The sequence below is a fragment of the Aedes aegypti genome, chromosome 2 (assembly GCF_002204515.2).
Source record: "Aedes aegypti strain LVP_AGWG chromosome 2, AaegL5.0 Primary Assembly, whole genome shotgun sequence".
In the NCBI taxonomy this organism is placed as follows: Eukaryota; Metazoa; Arthropoda; class Insecta; order Diptera; family Culicidae; genus Aedes; species Aedes aegypti.
The window spans coordinates 349,036,427-349,062,650 of record NC_035108.1 but is presented as its reverse complement, the minus strand read 5'-3'; the positions used below and the strand labels follow the sequence as shown (position 1 = coordinate 349,062,650).

The 26,224-nt window shown below is 39.4% G+C and overlaps 1 protein-coding gene across 1 annotated transcript in view; it reads right to left on the bottom strand.

Annotated features, from left to right (window-relative positions):
- Positions 1–7,021: 7,021 nt before the first annotated feature.
- Positions 7,022–26,224, bottom strand: part of LOC5565707 (abhydrolase domain-containing protein 2) — a 58,862-nt gene continuing 39,659 nt past the window's right edge. The window contains exons 2-6 of the mRNA XM_021846230.1: positions 22,833–23,005; positions 22,599–22,766; positions 15,143–15,323; positions 14,730–15,079; positions 7,022–8,190 (exon numbers count right to left, since the gene is read on the bottom strand). Of these exons, the coding sequence (XP_021701922.1) occupies positions 8,006–8,190; positions 14,730–15,079; positions 15,143–15,323; positions 22,599–22,766; positions 22,833–23,005 (1,057 nt within the window). The 3' untranslated portion in view covers positions 7,022–8,005. The remainder of the gene's footprint in view (positions 8,191–14,729; positions 15,080–15,142; positions 15,324–22,598; positions 22,767–22,832; positions 23,006–26,224) is intronic.

Here is a 26,224-nt window from a genome sequence, read left to right as displayed (position 1 = left end):
CATTTCTACCTTTGTAAAGCTACACTGTAACTGTATATCGTATCGTCATTTTGGTGAACGTTCGTGTAAATCCCTGCGCTTCTAAAAACCCTTCGTTCCGAACTGTACTAATCTCTTCGCGTTGAGCTTTCGTGTCAAAATTTTCCCGGTGGAATGTTTTCCGCAAAAAGTCCTACTTGAGTTTGGTTTGTCGAACAATTTGGACTGAACTACAGTGAACAACTTGGGTACAGAAAACACGTATCGTCGAACTGCGGACCGTCGTTAGCTCCTCTAATAGTGACTCTGTAAGTATATGATTCCTTAAGTTTACAACAGGCGGCTATGTTTGGTATGTAGGTATTATAAACTGTTGAATACACGAGTAGATTTTGGGTCGGTCAGGTTTGCTCAAGAGACTCACTTGGGGTAAGGATGCAAGCTCGTTGATTTGAGTTGGGATCCTTCGGTCGATTGGGATGTTGGATCCATCAGTGGATTCTGTTTTTTAGGAGTAGATTTGATGAATTTGTATACTGAACCCAACAAGAGTTAGCTGGATTCCCTTAAAAGTTTTATGTTGCTTTTGTGTGATCTTAAACCAACTTTGGTTAGATGCATCCGTGTTTCAATGATCTGAAGTACCATATGTGGCTTATCGAAAACCCGTTCGTTAGAAGCAGAGTATAGATATAAATACTTCATATGTCCTTCATGACAGTTTAGTTTTGATAGCCTAGTAGTTTTTATGATTGGTTCGTAAACGAACCTTCTTCATGAGAGTAATAATGAGTTAAATGAATTATTTTTTAATTACTAAAAATATAAAGCAGATGGCTTTTAAGCGGTATGGTTTTAGAAGCCTAGCGTAATAAATTAAACGAAATAATTTTCATCATACGGTATAATAAAACTACGTTTAACAAATGGATTGAGAATCATAAGCAACTTGATAAATCATGTTGCAGTGAATAAGTGAGAAAGAATTTGTATTACTTCTAGTAAACGTGCGTATGTTTTCGTTTGGTAATGGATTCCAATATGTATTTGATTCTTTCAGTGGTCTCATTTGCAGCCCAATGAAGGAAAAACAAATTTGGAACACAACTCATTTTGTCAAAATGTAAACAGTGTACATCTGTTAGAAGAAAAAACTTTGTCGAAGCGTGTACGACGATAGTTTCTGTAGTAATGACATACATTGAGCCACCCCTCGACAGAGCGAGTGAAGGGTGTTGGTAACACGGTGAGTTAGACGACAAGTGAGTACATTAGAGTGCACATGTGTGACCGCATTCGGTAATAAACTTTGATACGATCTTACGCCGATAATCGATATCTAATGATCTCCGAATTACCACAAATCTGGCGACGAGAATAAAGTGGAAGCAGCTAATAAAGGTAAGTTGAAAAAACATGAAAACATAAGTGTTTTTCTCGAAATATAACCATTATTAATGCAACGCGTTTGTCCTCTGCATGAAAACAAAATGGCGTAAGAATATGAGGTTAACATTGAGCTCTTTTTGTGTTTGTTCTCAAGGAAGAGAAGTATCCGGCCATCGGCGGAAGGGTCTTGGAGACCGAGTTGAGTGCAAGCATCTGGCCATCGGCAGAAGGGTCCTGGAGACCGAGATTAACAAGAGATTCCGGCCACTGGCGGAAGGGTCCCGGAGACCGACAAAAACAAGAAAATCCGGCCACTGGCGGAAGGGTCCCGGAGACCGACAGTAACAAGAGAATCCGGCCACTGGCGGAAGGGTCTCGGAGACCGACATTGACAAGAGAATCCGGCCACTGGCGGAAGGGTCCTGGAGACCGTGCTCAATTCAAGTATCTGGCCATTGACGGAAGGATCGTAACTAAATATCCGGCCTTTGGCGGAAGGGTCTAGGAAACCGCAGCAGCATTGCTTGAGGTCCACGAAACCGGTCAGAAGAGAAGCAAAAGTTAGCGACACACAGCGAGCCTACGAGGCCGAACGCAATCAGAGATGGATAAGTGGAACATTCCTCAGTTCAATTTCAAGGCGTTGCCAAAGAGTCAGATTCGCGATGCTTGGAAGCGTTACAGAAAGAATTTCGAGTATGTACAGCTGGCAAATCGAGAAGCGAATAGAGTCAGACTGAAACATATATTTTTGGCTCTTGCTGGGCCGGAAGTCCAGGAGGTATATGAGTCAATTCCGGGAGCAGACGTGGAACCAGCGGCTGGTATTGACCCATTCCAGACTGCATTGACCAAGTTGGACGAGTTTTTTGCTGCAAAATATCATGACGCATTTGAACGAAACGTGTTCTGGACGCTAAAGCGTGAATCTGATGAGCAGCTGGAAAAGTTTCTTTTTCGCGTGATGGAGACAGCCAAAAGCTGTAATTTTGGTGCAACAACCCAAGAAAGTCGAGAGATCGGTATTATCGACAAGATGATCTTATTTTCACCGCCAGAACTGAAAGAGAAGCTGCTTGCTGAAGAACGGCTCACGTTGGAAAGTCTAACCAAGATGGTGCAATCGTATGGATCGTTGAAGTATCAGGTAAGCCAGTTTTCGGCTGCTGGGCTTCATACAAGAGATGTGCCAAGACCGGAAACGAGTCAGGAAGTGAATAAAATTCAATCACGAACACCGGTTGGTGAATGTTATCGCTGCGGACGAACCGGTCACTATGGCTACGACGCGAACTGTCCAGCCAAGAACCAAACATGTAATAAATGTGGGAAAAAAGGCCATTTTGCGAAACGTTGCAAAACTCCTACTTCAACTCGACAGTTCAAGCGGAAAGCTGAATTTTCAAATGAAGGAAGAAGTTCAAAAATGGTAATTATTTTAAATTTTTAAACCTTAAATTTGATCCCTAATCTTTTGAACCTGGGTTTAGGTCAGGACCATCAACCATGTTGATGCTCCGAGCGCTAAAGAAGATACGGCTAAGATTTCTGAAAGCTTCATCTACAATATAGGAAATGGCGAAGAGTTTCTCTGGATCAGGTTAGGCGGAATTCCAGTCCAGATGCTGATTGATTCCGGATGTCAAAAGAACATTATTGACGACACGACCTGGCGAAAGCTGATGCAACAAGGAATATCTGTCAGCAACTTCCGTGATTCCGATGAAACATTCCGTCCTTACGGTATGAATTCAAACCCTTTAGTGGTTTGTGGCATGTTCGAAAGCACCATCTCGATTATGCAAAATTCCCGTGAAACACAAAAGGATGCTACTTTCTACGTAATCGAGGGAGGAACCCAACCGTTACTGGGAAGGACTACAGCAGTTGAAATGGGAGTATTGGTCCTTGGCCTTCCTAGTACACAACCGGTGGAAGTAAATCAACTGTGGAAAGGAGAGAGACACCAGTTTCCGAAAATTCCAGGTATAAAATTGAAAATTTCTCTCGATGATAAGGTTGTACCAGTCATACAGCATGCGCGTCGGCCGCCAATAGCTTTGTTGAGCCGAGTTGAAGAAAAGTTGACAAGTCTCGAAAAAATGGACATCATCGAACCGGTGTCCGAATTCAGTCCATGGGTATCGCCACTAGTCGTTATAGTTAAAGATAATGGCGATTTACGATTGTGCGTTGATATGCGTCAAGCCAATCGAGCGATCCAACGAGAATGCTATATGATGCCAACATTTGAAGATTTTCTTCCACAGTTGAGCGAAGCGCGATTTTTTACCCGTCTAGACATTAAAGAAGCATTTCACCAGTTGGAGCTCGACGAATCGTCGCGGCATATAACAACGTTCATTACCCATAAAGGGTTGTTTCGGTACAAACGTTTAATGTTCGGGATGTCTTGCGCTCCCGAGTTATTCCAACGAGTACTGGAACAGATACTAGCTTGTTGCGAAAACGTTGTCAACTATCTCGATGACATCCTTATTTTTGGGAGCACTTTAGAAGAACACAATGCAGCATTGGAACGGGTGTTGTCAACCTTGAAAGAGAAAAACGTACTGTTAAATCACAAGAAGTGTCAGTTTGCGGTTACAGAAGTGGAATTCGTTGGGCATCATCTGTCGTCCGAAGGTATTCGGCCACTCGAAAATAAGTTGAGCACGTTGCAATCTTTTCGACCACCAGAAAATGTCGAAGAACTTAGGAGTTTCCTCGGACTAGTCAATTATGTGGGACGTTTCTTACCAGACTTAGGTACAGTGACAGCTCCTATGAGAGGCCTACTTCGTTCTAATACAAGGTTTGAATGGGGACAACACCATCAGGAGTCGTTCGAAGCATTGAAGAGTCTCATCTCCAACGTCAAAACGTTGAGCTACCTCGACAACTCTCTGAGGACTCGATTGATCGTAGATGCCTCTCCATTTGCGCTTGGGTGTGTACTAGTCCAATTCAAAAGCGATCATGATGACTCTGAACCTCGAATAATCTCCTATGCCAGTAAGTGTTTGTCAGATTCAGAAAAGAGGTATTGTCAAACCGAAAAAGAAGCCCTCGCTATAGTGTGGGCTGTAGAGCGATTTTCGGTATACCTGATAGGACGTAATTTCGAACTTGAGACCGACCATAAGGCACTTGAAACCATATTTTCCCCAACGTCGAAGCCATGCGCCCGTATAGAAAGGTGGGTTCTTCGTCTTCAATCGTTCACCTTCAATGTGAAGTACAGGAAAGGCTCCACAAACATCGCAGATCCATTCAGCCGATTAGTACAGAACGCCGTAAACGAAGAATTTGATGGTGATAACAACTTTCTCGTACTCAATATCGTGAGTTCAGCCGCTATTGATACGAATGAAATTGAGGACGTCTCACAAAACGATCACGAATTTGGATTACTACGTGATTGTTTGCAGACAGATGTATGGAAACATTCGGAGGTAAAACCGTACGAGGTGTTCAAACATGAGTTAGGGTTCGTAGGAGATGTTCTCGTCAGGGGTACTAAACTCGTAGTGCCTAAGCAATTACGGAAGAGAATGATGGATCTAGCCCACGAAGGACACCCTGGTGAAACAGTGATGAAAAGGAGATTGAGGGAACGTGTTTGGTGGCCAGGGATCGATAAGGAGGTTGTCCAATATGTCCAAAGGTGTGAAGGGTGTCGACTAGTTAGTTTGCCTGAAAGACCAGAACCTATGAAGCGACGGCAATTGCCATCGAATCCATGGATCGACGTGGCAATCGATTACCTTGGACCGATGCCTTCAGGGGAATATCTGCTTGTCATCATAGATTATTACAGCAGATATAAAGAAGTCGAGATAATGACACGCATCACAGCAAAGGATACTATATCCAGACTTGATCGAATTTTCACTCGTTTAGGCTACCCTGTCACAATAACACTCGATAACGCGCGGCAATTCGCTTCGGATGAATTTGATCAATACTGCAAAGCACGTGGAATCACACTTAATTTCACGACACCATACTGGCCGCAGGAAAACGGATTGGTCGAAAGACAAAATCGTTCCTTGCTGAAGAGGCTACAAATTAGTCATGGATTGAAAAGAGATTGGAAAGCCGATCTACAGGATTATCTAATGATGTATTATACATCTCCCCACTCCATTACGGGCAAAACTCCTACGGAAATGATGTGTGGGCGTACCATTCGATCAAAAATTCCATCTCTTTCAGATCTTCAACATTGTCCACGGTTCTCTGATGTAGCTGACAGAGATCGCATTCTCAAAGAGAAAGGAAGGGAAACGGCGGATAATGCACGACACTCCAAGCAATCCAATTTAGAGACAGGGGATTCAGTCTTGATGAAAAATGTATTGCCAGGTAATAAGCTCACTTCTAACTTTGCTGCCAACGAATATACCGTAGTGGATAAGAAAGGTTCCCGTGTGACAGTGGAAGATAGCACATCAGGAAAAACGTATCAACGGAATTCGTCGCACCTTAAGAAGGTGATAAAAGCAACTGAGGTCCCGAAAGAGCAACAGCTGACCGAAAATTATGTGCGTCGTCATATGGATACGATATTGCCGCAGACAGAACAGAAACAGCTTCGTTTCTATCCAGGACTACCAGATACCTTCAGAGATTTTACTATGTAAGTTTGGACTACCGATCTATAAGAGAAAAGGGGATGTAGTAATGACATACATTGAGCCACCCCTCGACAGAGCGAGTGAAGGGTGTTGGTAACACGGTGAGTTAGACGACAAGTGAGTACATTAGAGTGCACATGTGTGACCGCATTCGGTAATAAACTTTGATACGATCTTACGCCGATAATCGATATCTAATGATCTCCGAATTACCACAGTTTCTAATTCACTCTAAAAAAAGAAGTACATTCCAGATATTTACTCCAAGAACAACGTTTATGATCCTTCACTGCCCATGATTGCTGAAGTGTACCAAAAAAGAAAGTAGGGTAAGTGTTTCCTTAGTTGTGGGTGTTCATATAGTTGCGGTAGTGCCGTTTTCACTGATTTTATTACATTAGCCACAGAACCGACACTGCCAATCGACGAATTGGCATGTTGATACACGGACTAGTTGAAAAAAGCGTTCAAATTGCTTCAAAACTGATGAAATATCACTAAAATTGCTAAAACTTTTGGTACAAGCAATTGTACCAAAAGTTGCGGTAAAGTGTTCCTATAGTGGAGGATCCCATAAGAAAACCACGGATACCGCAACTATAGGAACACAAATTAAAAATATACCGCAACTAAAGGAACAGTGTACCAATAGTGGAGGTATTTTTTTTTTCACTGACATGCCGTGAATTACTGCGATGAAATATTTTTTCTCGTTAAGTCAATGGTCGTTACTTCCCGTTACAACATTAACATGTACATTAATTGCGCTTCTTGAATTTAGGCGGTCAAATGAAGTTCAATAGTGCTTAGTACCTCCACTATTGGTACACCTACCCTACAGCAAAGAGGGGACTGATAAACGATTACAGCCTTCACTCCATAGACTGATTGACAGTCGCTTTTAATGGAGTTACCAAATTGACTGTCAAAAGTCAAACATATTTAGAAGCCATCACAGACGAATTGTACTATTTGAACACTTCTTCATTTCTACCCTAATGCTGATTTTCATCAAAATCAAAGTCACTCAAACAGACTGCGTGCGATCACTGCAAAACTCATTTATATTTGTACGTGAGTCTATGAATTATACTTGATATTGAGCATTACAATACAAATTCATCCGCTTCTTGCAAGTCGTTACTCGTTTTCAAAACGCTTCCTAACCATTCAACAAAACTTCTGAGAAGTCCAATTCGTTTTTGAGATGCACTATCAGTCATCTTATATAGTTTCTATCATATTTCCAAAGGAGTGATCCTTCCCTTCCAAATTAAGCAGGTGTTTCAATTCACATTTATCACAATTAAACACCGCACACGGTTGCTTGTTTTAAATATCCAATATTGTGTTTGATTTTCCGTTTTAACCTACCGATGATGATTACTTATTGTTACACAGGCTTAAATTATGTACTCGCATTAAGGAACGCGGTTTGACTTACGCTAGCAAAAAAACCTAATAAAAAACGCAAATTCCTAACGCTTAATTTCGCATATCAGTTTAGTGTCAAATTTTTTGGGCACCCGAAAAACGTTCTACGTTGTTCTAGCTAATTTAGCGACTTAGTACGGTCGATTTTTCTCTCATTACGTACGATTTTGTCTCCCAAAGAGATGTGTGCTTATTGTGCTGCTCGGTGTGTCCGATTTGTATTAGGCTGAGTTTCACCCAGATCATTCCCTTCGCCGTTGTTTGATTACGATGAAAGTACAAAAGCAGTATCTTGGAGATACTTACGATACTTCGAAGGTGGTCGCTTCCAGTTGCGATGGCGTTGATGCCGGAGTTGTCGGCGACAGTAACGTTTCGCTGCGACGAGTACGGAGCAGAACCGTTGATAGGAGTTGTTTCAACAGAGCTGCAAGGATACTGCGCAGGGAAGGTGTGGGAGGTGCGGCCACCACCGGCAAAAGCCAACGACCGAACCACCCGAAGAGTCGATTGGCTACGGCACCCCCATAGGACAACGATGGCGAGGGGAATGCTAGCGAATCTTAGATAACGGTAGCAGTTCGTTTGGCCACCAGCAGGTCGTTGTGGGACATGACGATGCCACCAATCAGCGCGACCAGTGCCCGATCCAGCCAGGTCACCGGGTTCGGGTAGATGAGACCACCCTCGTAGAAACCGAGGTGACCTCCGTTGGCAAGTTCGATGTAGAGTGATTGGTTTTGAGTCGCTGGAATAGAATGAGAATTCAATATAAATAGCGCAACATCAACTTCTGGATCCACGGTGTGCTAAAACACACATATTATCGAACTTGCATGAACCTCTGATCTTCTTTCACTATAACGTTGTCAAGAAAAGCTTATTTCTTACGCTTGAAGGCTAATTTGACATACCTTGAACACAAATGAATTATCGGACGTTTTAAATTGAACATTATTCCTACATACAATTACACAATATAACCAGCCTATTGCAGTATGCTGTAATTAATCTCCTTCACATGTACTGATATAACCTGTTTTCATCATCATATAAATTTACAGTGAATATACTACGAATCATCAATCTTATCAATACTCCCATTGGGAATATTTGGGCTTTGTTATTCAACAAATTGTAAGATTTTCATACATTATACAAAAAATATGCTAGGAATAATAACATTTCTACGTTATTATTCCTAGCATATTTTTTGTATGGTGTTCAGTTGGAGCTGCCTGACAGCTATACTGCCCATAACTGCATAACAGTCACATTCGACATTTTTGGAAATTTCGAGTTAATACCGGGGAGAGTCATCAAATAACAAATACTTTCGACCCACTTACTAAAATCTGTGAGATTGTTCTAGAAAATTCGAAAAAAATACCAAGTTGTTTTGTCACATTGGCAATTGTAACCGCATAACAGTCACATTGAGATTATACATGAGTCTTATAATGCAGAGGCAACGAAATTTGTATCAGGTTTTTTTCTGACTATTCACCCAGTAAGCGATATGAGTTTTACAAAATTTCAGCCTCAAATAAACACTTTTGAATTCTTAGTGATTTTTTGAAATATCAGTTCCCTCCCATACTGCAATAAAATGCAAACTTGGTATCCCATTTACTCAATGCCTACTTTTGTCGAATGTTACAAATATGCAGTTATGGGCAGTATAGTTGTCATGGCTGAACCCTCGGTCTGGCTTTTGCCAAGTTTCCCTTCTACCAGGACCAATACTCAGACGGACTATGCTATGGTGCGCACATGAACACTATTTTTTTCATTAGTATTGTGACGTGGTAGTTTAAAAAAACACATTCCCTTGCTTCTGAGAAAAGGAAGCATTATGAAAATCAGCTACTCCAACAGAATTTGTTTGAAATACAGTCGACTCTCCATAACTCGATATTCAAGGGACCATCGACTTATAGAATTATCGAGTTATAGAACATACCGACACCAAAAATTTTAAAATCAAAGGTTCTAATTTCTACATTTCTAATACATTTATGATCACTTCTGAAAGCAAACAATATCATTTCGTTGATAGCATTTTGAAAAAAATATACCTATTTGGACACTTTTTCCAAAATGTTTGAAAAATCCCTTATTTTTACTATAATATCATTTTTTATTTTTATGTTTTTAAACTTTTATTACAACTTGCAAGTCCTTTATTCACTGCCAAACCAGAAATGATTCATGTCTCCCTGTATAAAAAAGGGTTTTTAGGTGGATATCGAGTTATGGAGGGAAATTTTCCTCCCATGTGGCATCGACTAATGGAGACATCGAGTTATAGAAATATCGACTTATGGAGAGCATGATGTATGGGAATTTAAAGGGACCGCAAAATCCATCGAGTTATAGAATATATCGAGTTATAGAACATCGAGTTGTGGAGAGTCGACTGTAGTAGTATCTTTACTATACTGTCTAGCCGAAAGGATTTTGAATAATTTGTCATTTAAGTGTCCTTTTCAGTCATGCTATTGTGGTTACTCCTGTCTTTTACGCAAGATCAGAGCCTTAAATGTCAATTGTCGTCAACTCTCATCAAAATTAAGCTGTTAAGTCCTAGTTCTAGTTCATTTCGTTATTCTTGTTGAGAATATTTATTGGTCATTACGTTCATATGTCCCTAGAGAAACGAATCACTTTCCTCGTCTGTTTAACGATTTCTCGAAATGCTGATACTCCCGCTTGAAAAATACGTTGCATATCAAACCCGTTGGCGAAAGCAAGCAGTGGTAATCCTTCTTGGACACCGTCTTGGGAAAAAAGAACCTCTTAGGAGATCTCGTCTTCTTTCGTTTATTACTAAACATGGTTGCAACTACAAACAAAAAGGTGAATCTCTGGATTCACAACTTCCTTCCAAAAAATTGGGATAAAACTGTCACTAAACGAGGCAAGAATGGAAGAAAGGACGCTTCTCCGGAATGCGAACTTTCTTCCAAGGGTGAAATGGATAATGTTAGTAATTGCATCGAAATGAGCAATCAGTTCGATGCTCTAAACAAATTTTCCGAACACCAAATCGAAGCAATTTCTAGCCCAGGCTCCTTGATTCAAGTGAGGAGGCAAAGAGTGCAGCCTATCGTGGTCAGTTGTTCCGAATTTAGAGGATTTAGGCAGGAGATCTTGAACTCCATTAGGGGAATCAAGGTCTCCATCCAAACCGCAAAGAAAGAAGACTGTCACCGGAAACTCTTAAACATCGCGAACTTCTTCTCAAACATCTTGAAGAGTAGAAGCACACATTTTTTACTTATGACGACAAAACTGAACGTTTGTTCAAAGTCGTCTTGAAAGGTCTCTCAAGTGACTATAGGCCAACTGAAAAGATAAAAAAAATGGAAATAATGATTTACTTGGATTTTCCCCAGTCCAAGTAATCATTATGAAAAAGAGAAGCCAATCTGGCTTTGTTCGGAAAGGGCTTTCTCAAGAATATTATTTAATTCACTTTAAAAAAGGATCTAAATAATATTAAAGCTTTAGAAAAAGCTAGACTTATGTTCGATGTCCGTGTGACATGGGAACATTTCCAGAAACCTGGAGGAAATTATCAGAACCCCACTCAGTGCCGTCGATGCCAAAAGTGGGGTCATGGTACAAAAAATTGCCGCATGGATGCTAAATGCATGATTTGCGGAGGTTCTTCTCACGCCAAGGACGTCTGTCAAGTAAAGGAAGATACTGATAAGTTCTTATGTGCCAATTGCGGGGGCAATCATAAGTCAAACTTTCGGGCTTGCCCTTCGCGTAGGCGAGTCGTCGAGGCTAGTGCCAGGCAGATAAACAGTAATGTCCGTTATGATAGCGGTCGTTTCCGGAATTTTCCTGGTAGAGTATCGAACAATGCTCATTTTTCAGTTAACGATCGCTTGATCAAGAATCATACCCATCAGGAAGATAATGAACATGCTCATTCACAAACTATTTTTTTTCCGTCGAACGGCTGAATCTTTTAATTTCGAATGTATCGACCCAAGGAAAGTCCTTTGCCGATGTCGTAGCAGGTAATTTGAACTCCTCCCCTTTACATACTATGAGTACCCGTACTAATTGTTTCAAATCAAATGGAAAAAACCCTGCCGCCACAGGAAATTTCTACTCTGCCTCTTCGGCTAACGAAAATTCTAACGGAAAATCATCAGGTAATGTACCCACTTCAAGTGATATGTCTGCCTCTGATTTTAATTTTCTAACCGAACAATTGAATCTAATGATTGATGCAATGTTCAAAGCTACAACTATGACTGAAGCAGTCCAAGTTGATGTAAAATTTACTAATCAAATCGTTATTGGATTACGTTTTTCTAATGGATCCAAATAATAATTTAAATATTTTAAATTGGAATGCTCGTTCTCTGAATGGTAAAGAGGACGAGCTCTTTTTCTTATAGCTAATAACGTTCATATAGCAGTTGTTACCGAAATGTATTTGAAACCTGAATCTAAACTCAAAAGAGATCCTAACTTTTATGTTTATCGTTATGATCGACTTGATGGGGAATATGGGGGAGTTGCAATCATCATTCATAGGCGTATAAACTGTTTTCGTCATTTGAAACTAAAGTTTTTGAAACTTTAGGTGTTTCAGTTGAAACACAGCTTGGTAAATATACTTTTATAGTTGCCTATTTGCCTTTTCAATGCTTTGCAAGTTAATTTGTTCCAAACTGACTTGCGAAAATTGACTCGCAATAAGTCAATTTTTTTGTCATTGGTGACTTTAATGCCAAACATCGGTCATGGAATAATTCTCAAAGTAATTCCAAAGGCAGAATTTTATTTGATGAGTGCTCTTCAGGATATTTCTCAATTCAATACCCTGATAGTTTTTCCTCTTCTAGAAATCCATCTACGATTGACTTGGTCTTAACCGACTCTAGTCATCGTTGTAGCCAACTAATTACTCAGGCTGATTTTGATTCTGGTCATGTGCCTGTTACATTTCAAATATCCCATGAAGCGATTCTCAATCCTATCAGCTCCACTTTCAATTATTTTCGAGCCGACTGGAATATATATGAAACATATATTGACTCTAATCTTGATGTTAACATTTCTTTACAAACAAAACTTGATATTGACAATGCTCTTGAAACTTTAACGAATTCCATAGTTGAAGCCAGGAACATTGAAATTCCAAAATGTGAAGTAAAATTTGAATCCGTGATTATAGACGATGATCTAAAATTCTTGATCCGTCTTAAGGTGAAGATGAATCGAAGCCAAAGTTCAAATTTTCAAGAACACGGATCTGGAGAACCAAACACCCGTTTGAGCTGAAAACCTAATCGATTGGTCGCCACCAGCTAGTGACCAATCGATTAGGTTTTCAGCTTAAACGGATCTTTGGTTCTCCAGATCCGTGTTCTTGAAAATTTGAACTTTGGCTTCGATTCATCTTCACCTTAAAAACGTGAGGAGAAGGCAATTTCAACGCACTCAAAAACTTGCTGTGCAGTTTGAAAGCGTGCACAATTTTAATTTAGGACTTTCTAGTTCAATCGAAAATCGAGTTACTCAGGACTTCGAAAATATTCTCAATCAAGAGAACGTTTTCGAAAATTCCTGGGAGACTGATTTGGAAGAAGTGAGAACTATTATTAAAAAAATCAATAATATTGAAGCTCTTAGCGATGATGGAATTTTCTACATCCTCACCAAGAAACTTCTAGAAAGTAGCTTATCATTCTTAGTTGATATATTTAACAAATGTTTTCAATTAGTATAGTTTCCTGTCAAATGGAAAAATGCTAAGGTTATACCAATTTTAAAACAAAAATCCTGCAGAAGCTTCTAGCTATCGTCCAATCAGTTTGCCTTCCTCCATCAGTAAACTTTTTGAAAAGGTCATTTTGAATAGAATGATGATCCACATCAACGAAAATTTAATTTTTGCCAATGAACAGTTCGGATTCCGCCATGGACATTCGACTACTCATCAACTTTTACATGTAACATATTTGATCCGTTCCAACAAATCTGAAGGCTATTCTACTGGTCTTGCTCTTCTAGACATAGAAAAAGCATTCGATAGTGTTTAGCATGAAGGTTTAATCGTAAAATTAAAAAACTTTAATTTTCCAACATACATTGTTAGAATAATTCAAAGTTTTCTGTCAAATAGTAGACTTCAGGTCAATTATCAGAACTCCAGGTCTGAAAGACTTCCTGTAAGAGCTGATGTTCCACAAGACAGCATTTTGGGATCAATATTATACAATATTTTCACATCTGACTTACCTGAGTTACCTCAGAGGTGTCACAAATCCTTGTTTGCGGATGACACAGGCCTCTCCGCCAAAGGACGAAGTCTGCGTGTAATCTGTAGTCGATTGCAAAGAAGTTTGGATATTTTTTCTTCATACTTGCAAAAATGAAAATTTCTCCTAATGCTTCCAAAACTCAACTTATAATATTCCCACATAAACCAAAAGCCCTTTATTTGAAACCTTCAAGTAGACATGTTGTCACGATGAGAGGGGTTCCAATAAATTGGTCAGATGAAGTTAAATTGCTAGATAAGAATTTAACTTTCAAAAGTCACATTGAGGGCATTCAAGCCAAATGTAACAAATATGTAAAATGTCTCTATCCTCTTATTAACAGAAAATCAAAACATTGTCTTAAGAACAAGCATTTGGATATTCAAAAAAAAAAAAAAATTCAGGCCAGCCATGTTGTATGCTGTACTAATATGGACTAGCTGTTGTAATACCAGAAAGAAAGCTCTACAGAGAAGTCAAAATAAAATTTTAAGAATGATTCTGAAGCATCCTCCCCGGTATAGTACCAATGAGTTACATAGAATATCCAATGTTAAAACATTGGAACAAATGTCAAATAAAATTATTAATAATTTCAGGCAAAAATCGTTACAATCTTCTATAGCCACCACTAATGTGTTATATATTTAGGATAAGTTAGGTTAAGTAAATTAAAAACGTGTTTTTTTTATGTCTCTTATAAGCAGGTGAAATCAATTCACCTGTAAAAAATCTGAACTGCTACGGCAAATCAAATATAATATGTTGCTAACATAATGTTAATAAAATCTTAAATTCGATTTACCAAATTAGGATGATAGTGTTGTCTAATAACGCAGAGCACCTAGATATAAGAAATTAATGTAATGTTTGAAATGATACTAATAAAAACATTAAAAAAGGCTAATTTTTAGTGAAAGAATGTAGTAGGTTCACACACGCAAGATCGGTAATATGTGTTTTTCAGCAACCCATGGGATCTTAAGGTACATACTTGCAAACTGCTTGATTGGATCCAGCAACATATCCGGCACCAGCGGGTCGTCCCTAGCGTTGACAAACACCATCGGTCGCTTGATGTTTGCCAGGTAATTCACCGAGCTGCTCCAACTGTACATCTCTTTGACGTTGTTGAAATTGTGCACCCTTCGGGTGTAGGCCTCGTCCAGTTCCGGTAAGGTAGCTGCCGCTGCAATGTCCCTCTCGTTCAACTGATACCGCTGCTTGATGTCATCGGACAGCAGGACGTGCCGATGCTTCATGATGATGCTCTTCACATTCTCCGTCAACACGTACAGATAGAACCGGTGGAAGTTCTGCCATTTCAGTAACCACTGTGTGGCTCTGCAAAAAAGAATATACCACGTTAACAAGCAACTCTGATGTTAACCCACGCGAACTTCTTACATCACAGCGTTGTAACCCTGACAGATGGACACTCCGCCGATGATGTTCTGCGGCCGGGAAGCTTCGCCCAGGTACTTGGAAATGAGATTACCGCCCAACGAGAAACCAACCGAAACGATGTTGGTCGTCGGGTACTTCTTCAACAGGTTGGTAATCATTGCCGAGTAGTCGTCGGTGTGGCCTGACGAGAGAAAAGGTAATCGTGCAATTAGTTTCAATTATAGGACCGTGTAATTGAATAATAGATGGGTGCTTGGAGTTGGTTGTCTATCTTAGTTCTCTTCATTTCTATAAGTAATGCCAAGCCAACACATTGCTTAGTTTAATAAGTAAGAGTACAGTTATCAATCAATACCTTGTTGAAAGTTCTTCCTCTTGGCATTTACTTCCCAACTGGAACAGAGCTGGCTACTCAGCTTAGTGTTCTTATGAGCACTTTCACTGTTATTAACTGAGAACTTTCTTTGCCAAACTTGCCATTTTTGCATTCGTATATCGTGTGGCAGGTACGATGATACTCTATGCCCAGGGAAGTCAAGGAAATTTCCATTACGAAAAGATCCTGGACCGACTGGGAATCGAACCCAGACACCTTCAGCATGACTTTGCTTTGTAGTCGCGGACTTTAACCACTCGGCTAAGGAAGGCCCCTTGGTGAAAAAAAGGACACGGACACCGTCTTCAGCCATTTAGCTGCACAGACTGTAACTTAACATTAGACAACGGACAAGCATGCTCCAGTGGCCCTGCCGAGAAACATTTCTGACGATAAGTTACTATGGCTGAAGTGGGAATCGAACCCACACCCCATGACACGATGCGCTTAAATGCCTGACGACACTAACCACACGGCCACGAAGCCCACAAGTTAGTAGTCAATTCGGCCTAGAGAAACCCCCATTCCAAATTGAATCATGGAAGTGCCAGACAAATTTTATTAAGGAATCACTTTGTAGATTTCTGCAGAAATACATTTGTTGATACTTTAACAACCTTTTTAAGCAATTCCTCTATAATTTTAGTGCAAGATTTTCTCTAAGAAAACTCCTTCCAAACTACTGCGAAGATTTTTTCTCTAACTTCAAAAAGTTTCCGGAGATGTTTTCAGTTTTCGTGATGATTCCCAGCATACTTCGGAATACGCAGCTTTGTACCGTTGGATTTGATTGACTTCACAGCTAAAAATATGTTGTAAATTTAAGTTTATTTTCATGCACATATTTGGAGCATCAAAATAAACGTAAATTTCAACGACCAATCCATTATTTTTCAATTGAATTCACTTTGAATTTACACGATCATGTAACTTTCAACCATTTTTAGTTGAAAATTGAATGTACCGTTTTGATTCATATTACGGACAGCTTCAAATTCCGGACACTCTCGTTTGTATGGGAAACATTTCACACGAAATGTTTCAATTTTCGCCGTCCAAAAGTTCTCATTTTCGAGACTCGTTTTATTAGCTTTTTTTCATGAATATCATTGCAAATTTATAATGCCCAACTACCTTAGACGTCTCTTGAGTGGTTGAACGATTTCAATTGATGATTTGGCTGTTCCATTAATGATTATCATGAGCTGTCCGTAATTCGAATCAAAGCGTCCGGAATATAAGGCAAAAGTGAGGGAGCGTCCGGAATAAGAATCATGAAAAGGCCACCCATTTTGATTTATTTAAATTTATTCAAGTTACGGACGCGTATTCTTTTCCCACCATCCGAAAGTTAAGGGCTTCCGACGCTCGATAACGCTAAAAAATCATACAGAATGATTTATTTTGTATGGTCCAAGCTGGGTTATAGTTCACTGAAGCCTTAAGTGTCCGTAATATGAATCAAAACGGTATATTCATTTAAATTTACATGATGCTGTAATAACACACGAATTTGATTTATTTTTACAGTAGACTTCAGTTAACATCACATTGAGTGCTTCGTGAGGCCCAAGCAGGACAGTTCGGTTTTGCGTCGTCCGATAGATTTTGCTCATGATTTCACTCGTTTTCGTCGCCGGAGAATTTTTTTTCCTTGATTTGGAGCGTCTTGCTGGATAGTGCTTCGTGAGGCCCAAGCAGGACAGTTCGGTTTTGCGTCGCCCGATAGATTTTGCTCATGATTTCGCGCGTTTTCGTCGCCGGAGTTTTTTTTTCCTGATTTAGAGCGTCTTGCTGGGAAGTGCTTCGTGAGGCCCAAGCAGGACAGTTCGGTTTTGCGTCGTCCGATAGATTTTACTCACAATTTCGCGCGTGTTTTCGTCGCCAGAATTTTTTTTTTCCTGATTTGGAGCGTCTTGCTGGGTAGGTATTTGAGAAGGCCCAAGCAAGACGGTTTGTTTCCGGTACGCCAAGAAGTTTTGCTGTTAGTGTCAGTTTTGTGTTCAGTCGAGAATGGATTACCAACTGGTGAGTTCGTTTCATGCTTCTGATAACACATTTTTTCTTGAAAGCGTAACTTTTATGTAATATTAAATCAAACTTTGTATGGTTCGTCACTATAAGTGTCGGCATTATGCTTTTTTCTTATACAATTTCAATATACATATATTTATCTCTTTTTGACATTATTAAAAATTATCTTTTGAATTGTTCGACATTGTGAATGTTGACGTATTTTTTAAAACTTCTACCATATCGAGACAAAATGTACAGTAATACTCATATGTCATTTTCAAACAAACTATGTATGGTTCGTCACTACAAGTGTCGGCATTATTCCTGTTTCATATAATTTAAAATTTATACATGTAATTTTCAGTTTTCGTCATTAATAAAAACGTCTTTTGAATTGTTCGACATTATAGATGTTGACGTATTTTTAAAAGCTTCTACCAAAAACTTCTCGAGACAAAAATACAAAACTAGCTTTAAATATAAGTCGTATATTTCCCCCTTGTTCATGGATCGCATCACCGACCAGAGGTGACTCCCAGATCTTTTTCTCCCTCACTAATAAACACCCTTCCCGTGGTGATTGTGGAGATGCAGAGGTATTCTCGGTCTCTAGAAGCAACAATCATTACACCCTAACATTCCTTCCCCATCCCAACTGACTGTAAGGACTTGGCCGGCGCCGTTATTGATCAATAATATTAGATCTGCTAAAATATCACTTCGAGAGTAAGCGGAAACTCCCATCCCTTATTCATTTGGATCGTAGTGCAATTCTTACCAGTTCCGATCAATCACGGAGTAGCAACCATTGACATGTACAGTCAGTCTATGCTATGCTATGCTATGCTAGACTTCAGTTTACATCACATTGAAAAGTAAATATTTTTTTCTGTGTTGACCAGCAGCAACGTGGACCTGGTTGTAGATTGCAGATAGTGGGGTATTCCACAGCTTGAGCAGCTCGATCCAGTCCAGACCGAACAGGTTGATGCATTTGTTGGTCAAGTAGAAAGTTGCGGTGGAGGTTTTGCAAACGTTGGCACTCAGTGATGAGTGATTCCAGAGTGCATTCTTCCGCCGCGTTGGTCTCAAGCTTGGATAGTAGTCTCGTTCGGATGTCTGCGTCCTTCGACGATCGGAGCCCACAGGTGAAAATCAGGCTTTTGAACTGATCCGCCGTGATCTTGCTGAGCTCGAAGTCTTCACAGCTTCGGTTGACCGCCCCAGCGTATGTTAGAAAATCCTATGTTAGAAATGCGTCGTTCTTCGTGGGCTGCAGGTTGCTAAGGTACACAATTAATAGCTAGGGTCGCGGCTGCTGGTAACCATTTACTGCTTTGTTAGTGGCTAACACTCTTGAATCGAAATCGAAGGAAGAATCAGTAGACAAAACTAGAGAAAACACTACAATCATCTCTCTTTTACTCGATATTCCGTATCTCGATATCCAGTTAGTAAATAGTTATTTCTGCAACAAGATGCAAAATGATGATTTTTTCAGCACGAGTTGTACAATACAACGAGTGCTGAAAAAATCGAGTTTTGCATCGAGTTGCATACAACGTTTTTTGCTATTATTTAGTATCCACATGGCCTTCCATGCGACGCATAGACTCCGTAGTTTTCAATCAGGTAGGCCTGATCTTAATTATGACAGTCACAAATTTTCACGCTTCAATCGAGAATCTATTGATCGGATTTCGACGAGGGACCAGACTAGACGCCGCACACAATTTCGACTTTTAAAAGTTATTTCTCATGTACCATATTTCCTGCACGAACCGTGAAGAAGCTTGAAGTAAGGTTCCGGATATTTTGGGATTTACCCTACATCAACCTTTACAAACACTGGGTGACCAGCTTCTAAATCAGAATGCCTCTCGATCTCCCTTTACTCGGATACCAATCGCCCAATGGTTGCAAAAGCAGTAGTATGCATGACCATGGTCAAAAACTTGAGATACTGGCGTATAAAGAGACGATAAATCTTCGAGCTGTTTCGTGGTATATGATGAGTATGGAGAGACGCAGATTTGGTGACTATCAAAACAGAACTGAAAAGTGCTACTTTTCAGCACCAAAATGAGTGCTGAAAAGTAGCACTTTTCAGCATTGTTTTTGTTGTCAGGAAAAGTAGGCCGTTATGTTGTGCATTACCTTGATATAAAGTAGGCTTATTTGCAACGTAATAGCAAAAAGTTGGTTTTCATGGCTACCTCGATGGTCCCTTGGATCGCAGTTGCAATGGTTTTGTATTCTGTAGCTCGATGATTCCTTCAATATTGCGTAATGGAAATGTTCGAAGATTTCAAATCAGTAAATTCTAGAAGAATTTTTCTAGGCATCCCATAAATAATCGCTGAAGGTATTTCTGGGCGAGTTCTCGGGAGAATTGGTGGAGAGATCTCTAGAGAAAGTTTTGTGGATTTTTTTTTGATTCCAGTAGAAGTCTCTGAAGAAAACAGAAATGCTAACGCTTTTCCTCAGAAAATCTGATCCTAAAATTTCCAAGTTTGGCGTAGTGAATGGATGCTGCAACATGGTTATTTGATGGCGTTTGGATGCTGAATCATGGGCGGCATTCTTTGTAGAAAAGATCAAAGAATTATATAATTAGTTGCGTAGGCAGAAATGCAATAGGTAGATCAAACATTGTAATTAACGAAAAAAAACATGTTTTTGAAGGTTAGATCCTATCAGCTAAACGCCCATACACGTTACACGTGCCAACTTCCGATAACAAAGGGAAGCATTTGACAAAAAAGGTAATTTAAATTGGCACTTCCATCCCAATTTGTCATCGATTCTCCGTACCGTTGCAAATTGATACGATTGGCATCGAAACGTGTGACAGTTTTTTTTAATGTGGTTGGAAGGTTTGTACATGTGGACAAACGCGACAGTTGCGTGTCGATGGTAATTATTGTTATCTGCAGTGACCACCAATTTGCTCAACACAAAGAAAAATCGATTGGCTAGCGATGGGCTTCGTTCTGTGGAAATGTGATTTTGATAATAGTGACACTAATTGCGATTTTTTTCAGATATGCAGCTTTTAGTTGTCATTGTCATTGTCACAAAATGTTGCACGTTTTACATATTTCGGTCTCTTTTGCAGGGTAGACTTATCGTCAAAGAAATTAAAAAAGACTAGTAAATTCCTAGACATATTAAGGAGTGAACATTCTACACGATTCTACACGAATTCGGAAAAAAAAAGTTTAATTTCTAAGGGAAACTTCTGAAATAATTAGATAATTTATTTTATCTTGATTCAGTTTCCAAAGTTTCTCGTAAAAGTTGTCAAACATAGCGACAATATTTCTACGCCTAACGGTAGACAATTTCTTTAATTCTGAATTATTTTTAATAATTCATTTGTTTTGCTCAAATTTATTTTGACAAATAAATCGTTGTCGTTTCATTGATTCTTCTCATATTTATTTAAATACATATAAAAACACTAAAGAATCGGATCTTTCAGTGCACCAAACATTTGTTTCTACACTAATTCTATATGGTTGGCGTTAAGTCAGACGGGACCAAGTACAAAACTTGGTAAAATTGAATTATTCTTTCAATAGATGCGAAATAAGATCAACTCCATTTCACCTTGATCGGATTTTATAAATGCTGTGAATTGCGAGAGATATGTAACAAATTTAGGGGCCCAGATAGCCGTAGCGGTAAACGCGCAGCTATTCAGCATGACTAAGCTGAGGGTCGTGGGTTCGAATCCCACTGGTCGAGGATCTTTCCGGGTTGGAAATTTTCTCGACTTCCCAGGGCATAGAGTATCTTCGTATCTGCCACACGATATACACATGCAAAAATTGTCATTGGCATAGTAAGCTCTCAGTTAATAACTGTGGAAGTGCTCATATGAACACTAAGCTGAGAAGTAGGCTTTGTCCCAGTGGGGACGTAACGCCAGAAAGAAAGGAAGAAGAATGTAACAAATTTACTTTGGATGATCAATAAAAATCGATAAAAGTATGCAGTCAGAGTGGACCAAGTGCTTATTACCATAACAGCGAAAAAGATCAGCGCGCTGAGCAATGCAAGGAAATGAAAGACATTTCAAGAGATTTGCCAGATTATTCGACATCGAATGATTCTTTTACTCATCCATCAATAGGAATTCATAAATATTACGATACATTTGATTTTGATTTTTTACCATTTACCATATTTGGATGGATGGTCAGAAATTGCAACAATTTCTGTGCAGACAGAGCGGACCAAGTGTCAAAAAGCAATAAACTGATTGATTATTACATTTTTAAGACGATTTCAGAGTCCGATAGAAGTTAATCGTAGTTCTATAGTGTATCTATAGAATGTCATGGAACGCGCTTATTAGACCTGTATATTTTGGTCGGTACACAGGATTTTCACTTGGTCCACTCTGACTGAACGCATATTTGAATATTTCTGGTCTTTAATGCCCTGACTCTTCGAAACCATAATTTTCAAGCTATCGTAATGTCACTGATTTCGGGATAAAATATATGGATTATTGAAGAATTTACGATACTGATGTTGAAGGGTCTTGATAATCTGTTTATCTTTGAGATATGCACCCAGTTTGACCATGCAAGCATTGAATGATTGTTATTTTCCTAGAAATGGTTCAGTCAGAGTGAACCAACTCACTGAACGGTGGACTTTTGTTCAGTCAGAGTGGACCAAGTGCACATAGTCCATGAAAAAAATGTTCTATCAGAGGTTTGGATTATGATTTTTTATGATTATCACTTCACATTATATTGCTTGAAAGTGACACAAAGATGTGTAGAAATATTGAACCAAAATTTTAAAGCGTTAAAAAATTACAAAGCGTTCTCAAAATATGAAAAATGCCACTTGGTCCACTCTGACTCAACGCCGACCATATGGGAACGTAAGATAAATGATAAAACTATCATCCTAATTTAAATCTCAATAACGCCCCCTGATCAACATATTATGGCTTCCATCAACAGAAATTAAAGAGAACTCTTCCTAACCAATTGACAAAAAACCTCATCATCATTAACTAGTCATATAAATGCAAGAACTTACCGTAGGTGAAAATCCGACTGGACGTAACCTGGACGCTATCGAGGACCCCGATGTGGTTCAGCACCGCACACCGGTAGCCGTGACACTGCGCGTAGTGAACGAAGGTGCGAATGTAGACCGATTCGGATGAGTTTCCTATCCCCGGGCAGATGGCCACCGTGATGTCATCTATGTGTGGAACGAGACAGGGTATGAATATAAAATTTGCACAAATCAAACGTGCTACACTCATACCTTCCATGGAGTTGATCAGCGGTTGGTACAGGTCGTACGTCAGGGTTGATCCGTCCGCCAGCGAAAGGTACACGCGTTCACCCAGCGGCCAGGGGCATTTCACGCGACCGACGATGCTGTGAATTATTGTCTGGATGTGGCCGCTGAATCCCCACAAGCGCGTTGGAATGTATCTGCAAAGGGAGAGATGAAAATTTATGGTCATTATGGTGTTGGGTCAGGTTGTGTTCTGGCGTTTTGTATTGGGTTTTTTTAAGAATCCACTGAGAATCGTATAAGCAATCTACTATTCACCTTTTCAGATAATCTGAATCCCGGCCATTTGTAATTCACGGGGTTTACCCGTTTTCCTTGGGTTTCCCGAATCAATGGCTGCCCTGGATATTGAATCTCAGTTTTAATTATAGAACCACCAGGAAACGATTGCTAAAGTTTCTCCGAGCACAGCCAGTATTGAGTGGCCCTCGTGATGTGAATCTTCAATCACTTTTATGTTTCACAAGTGGTGTGACCCAGATGTAAGGCGAACTTCCCCTACCATTTATCCTCTTAGAATGAGGACCCTAGTTTTCCATGAAGTTGAAGATAAGTTTTTTTTTTCTCTTCTACATGGAAATTTAATCTACAGCGACTGGTCGTGTGTTGAAAGGATAAATGTGGAGATTGGATTTGAATAATCGTATAAATTAATGGACGCCGTCATCCTTTTCGTCACAGCACGCGGTAATCATTCATGGCTTTTCGCTGGGTAGACAGTAGATAAAAGGCAGACGATAAACTCTTTAGCAGACTTTTCACGAAGGACCAGGATTGTGCATCAAAGTAGAGCTTTTTTGTTTTTACATCCGTGGCTGCTAGAAAGGTACTACACAAACTAATAGAATCAGAAAATGTGCAGTGACATAATGGTGTAAAAAAGGATGGAAAGTGCCTTTTTACACATGCAGCATGTGATCCAAAGCTGTTGATTGATGTCAAGAGAATCAAGGTGAAGGTGAAACAAGGCATACCTTAAATTTCCAAGAGCACAAATCTTGAAAGAGCATTAATATTTGAAATCGCATACGTTTTTCAAGTCCCATGTGTATCTCAATCTTTCAGATTACAATTTTTTACATAGAACAAACATCGGATTGCTTAAGCCCGTGATCCTGGATGGAAGTCGACCAAGAATTTAAACAAAATTTCTTTTAATATGCTCACGTTTAATACAGGATAAAATTACTAGCTGTTAGACAAAATTGATTCAATCAAAACTTTTCCCTTAAATGCGTTTTGCTGTATAATTGGATTGTGTCAATATTACTGGAAATGATTAGATTCACCGACTGGTCTCTTTCGTTTGGCAAAGCATGGCCAAATTAGCGACAACTGGAATCGTGAAAATTTGATTATCATTCCACCGTCAAGAGGCGGAACAACAAGAAGCAGCCTCTACATTTATAGTGAAATTATTTTTGCCGTGAGGATGAAACATTGCCTGCTAATGACAAAGTGGAAATACACAAGTAGCTCTTTTGCGCCATCTATAAGTTCCGTAACAATTTAGTAATAATTGAATTAGAGAGAGTTTCGACTCTTAAAAAAATATAAATTCTAATATTTAGAGATTCATCATAGGTTCGGAGGAGAAAAAAAAATACATTATTGACTAGACTGGCCCAGCTCAGTATGGGAGAAAAATAAAGTTGTATGATTCCACGGGGCACCCTCCAGGATTATTTCTTGGGATTAGACGAAGCCTTTCTGAAAAATTCAGCTCATTTGGTCGTTCCATGAGCTGGCGCATTTGAATTGAAGTTAATATGGGATTTGCAGCTCAAACATATGAGCAACAGCACATCATCTACTGTTTGGTTCAGGAAAAATGATGATCGCGTTCAATTGGACCCAGAATGTCAAAAACACTACTTGATGTAATAGCGAAGAATATTGTAGAAGATTGTACCATGATCAAAATTAATAAAGTTGGTGTTTTAACCATCTGCCCAGACAACCAGCATGTACGTATAACGAAATCACCTTTTGCGTTATGCGATGCTTATATGTGGAAAGTTTCACGTATAAGATGGTGCGAAAAGGCCTTATACGTACAAAAGTGGAGGCGATATATGTGCATTTTTATATGATGGAAAATAGCATGCAATGCGATTGTATCGATTTTATTGCGAATCAATTTGTACTATTATGCGACTTAATTTGTGATAACAAAGTTCAGTTGACAGCTGCTACGGATTGATCCGACTTACTTTGTACAAGTATACGGGACAAAACAAAATGTACATATGAACTCAGAAAATAACGTTTTATGCGAGGAAACCCATCAATCCAACGATTTCATCCACCATGTAAAGCGGGTGTGATGCAATTTGTATAAATAAACGACTTTGTTCGTAAACTGTTATGCGACTTCTGGTTGTCTGGGTGAAGTATATCATGCAATACTGCTTGTATTTCTTCAACATAGCTTGGAGGTAGCCACTAAGCGCATCATAGCCACCTATGACGCTGAGCGAGCTGAGGCACATGTCGCATGCATATAAGTGACTGTTCGGGAGTGCTGATCTAAGCCTAACATTCAACAACTGAAACAGTAATGTAAATGAGATTAAATCCAGATACAACCTTCTGCAATTATGTTTATTAGGATATCAACTAGTGTATTTGTCATTCTGGGCTTATTTGCACGCGAACAATTAGTATACGGAACGAAACATTGACATAGGATCAATTATGAAGATATTTGAGACGAATATCCCATACAAACTTCAAATCGAATGCGCCAGCTGGTGAAGCAACCAATTGAGTTGAAATTTTGAGAGAGTGTTTTTCTTACCCTAAGGCTCATATCTAGGGGTGCCCCGTTGAGTTTTACAGCTTTTTTGTTTAAGGGCCAGTCTATTATTGACTTTACATAATTGATGGATGATGCTTCTTATCAGATGGCTTGATGGTACCTTTGCAAATCGAACAAAAGCATAAAGAAATGCTCGCGAGCATCAGAGTGCTGATTTACTCGCATCTGTCGTATTCGCGAGCTAAAGTGATTCGTGAACGTCTTCGGAGCTGTCAAATGCGATTTTGAAAAAAAAAACTATTTTCCCTCAGAAATTTCTGGTTTTCAAGTGTTTTTGACTGATAGTTTACTGTCGATTGATGGATATACAATACAAATAATGGTTTCTTCCAACACCATAATAAATCACACAAGTTTTAACTTACTCCCATCAATAAATACATGTAAAGTTGGTTAACTTGGACGAATTATTCATGATAATTAAAAAATCTGGGATGTTTCAGTCTTTACGGTGCTGGATCATTTGGCCAAAATACATAAGGCCGAAAGGATCATTAAGTCAAGTGGCGCGGGAAGTAGGTAAGATAAGTAGAAC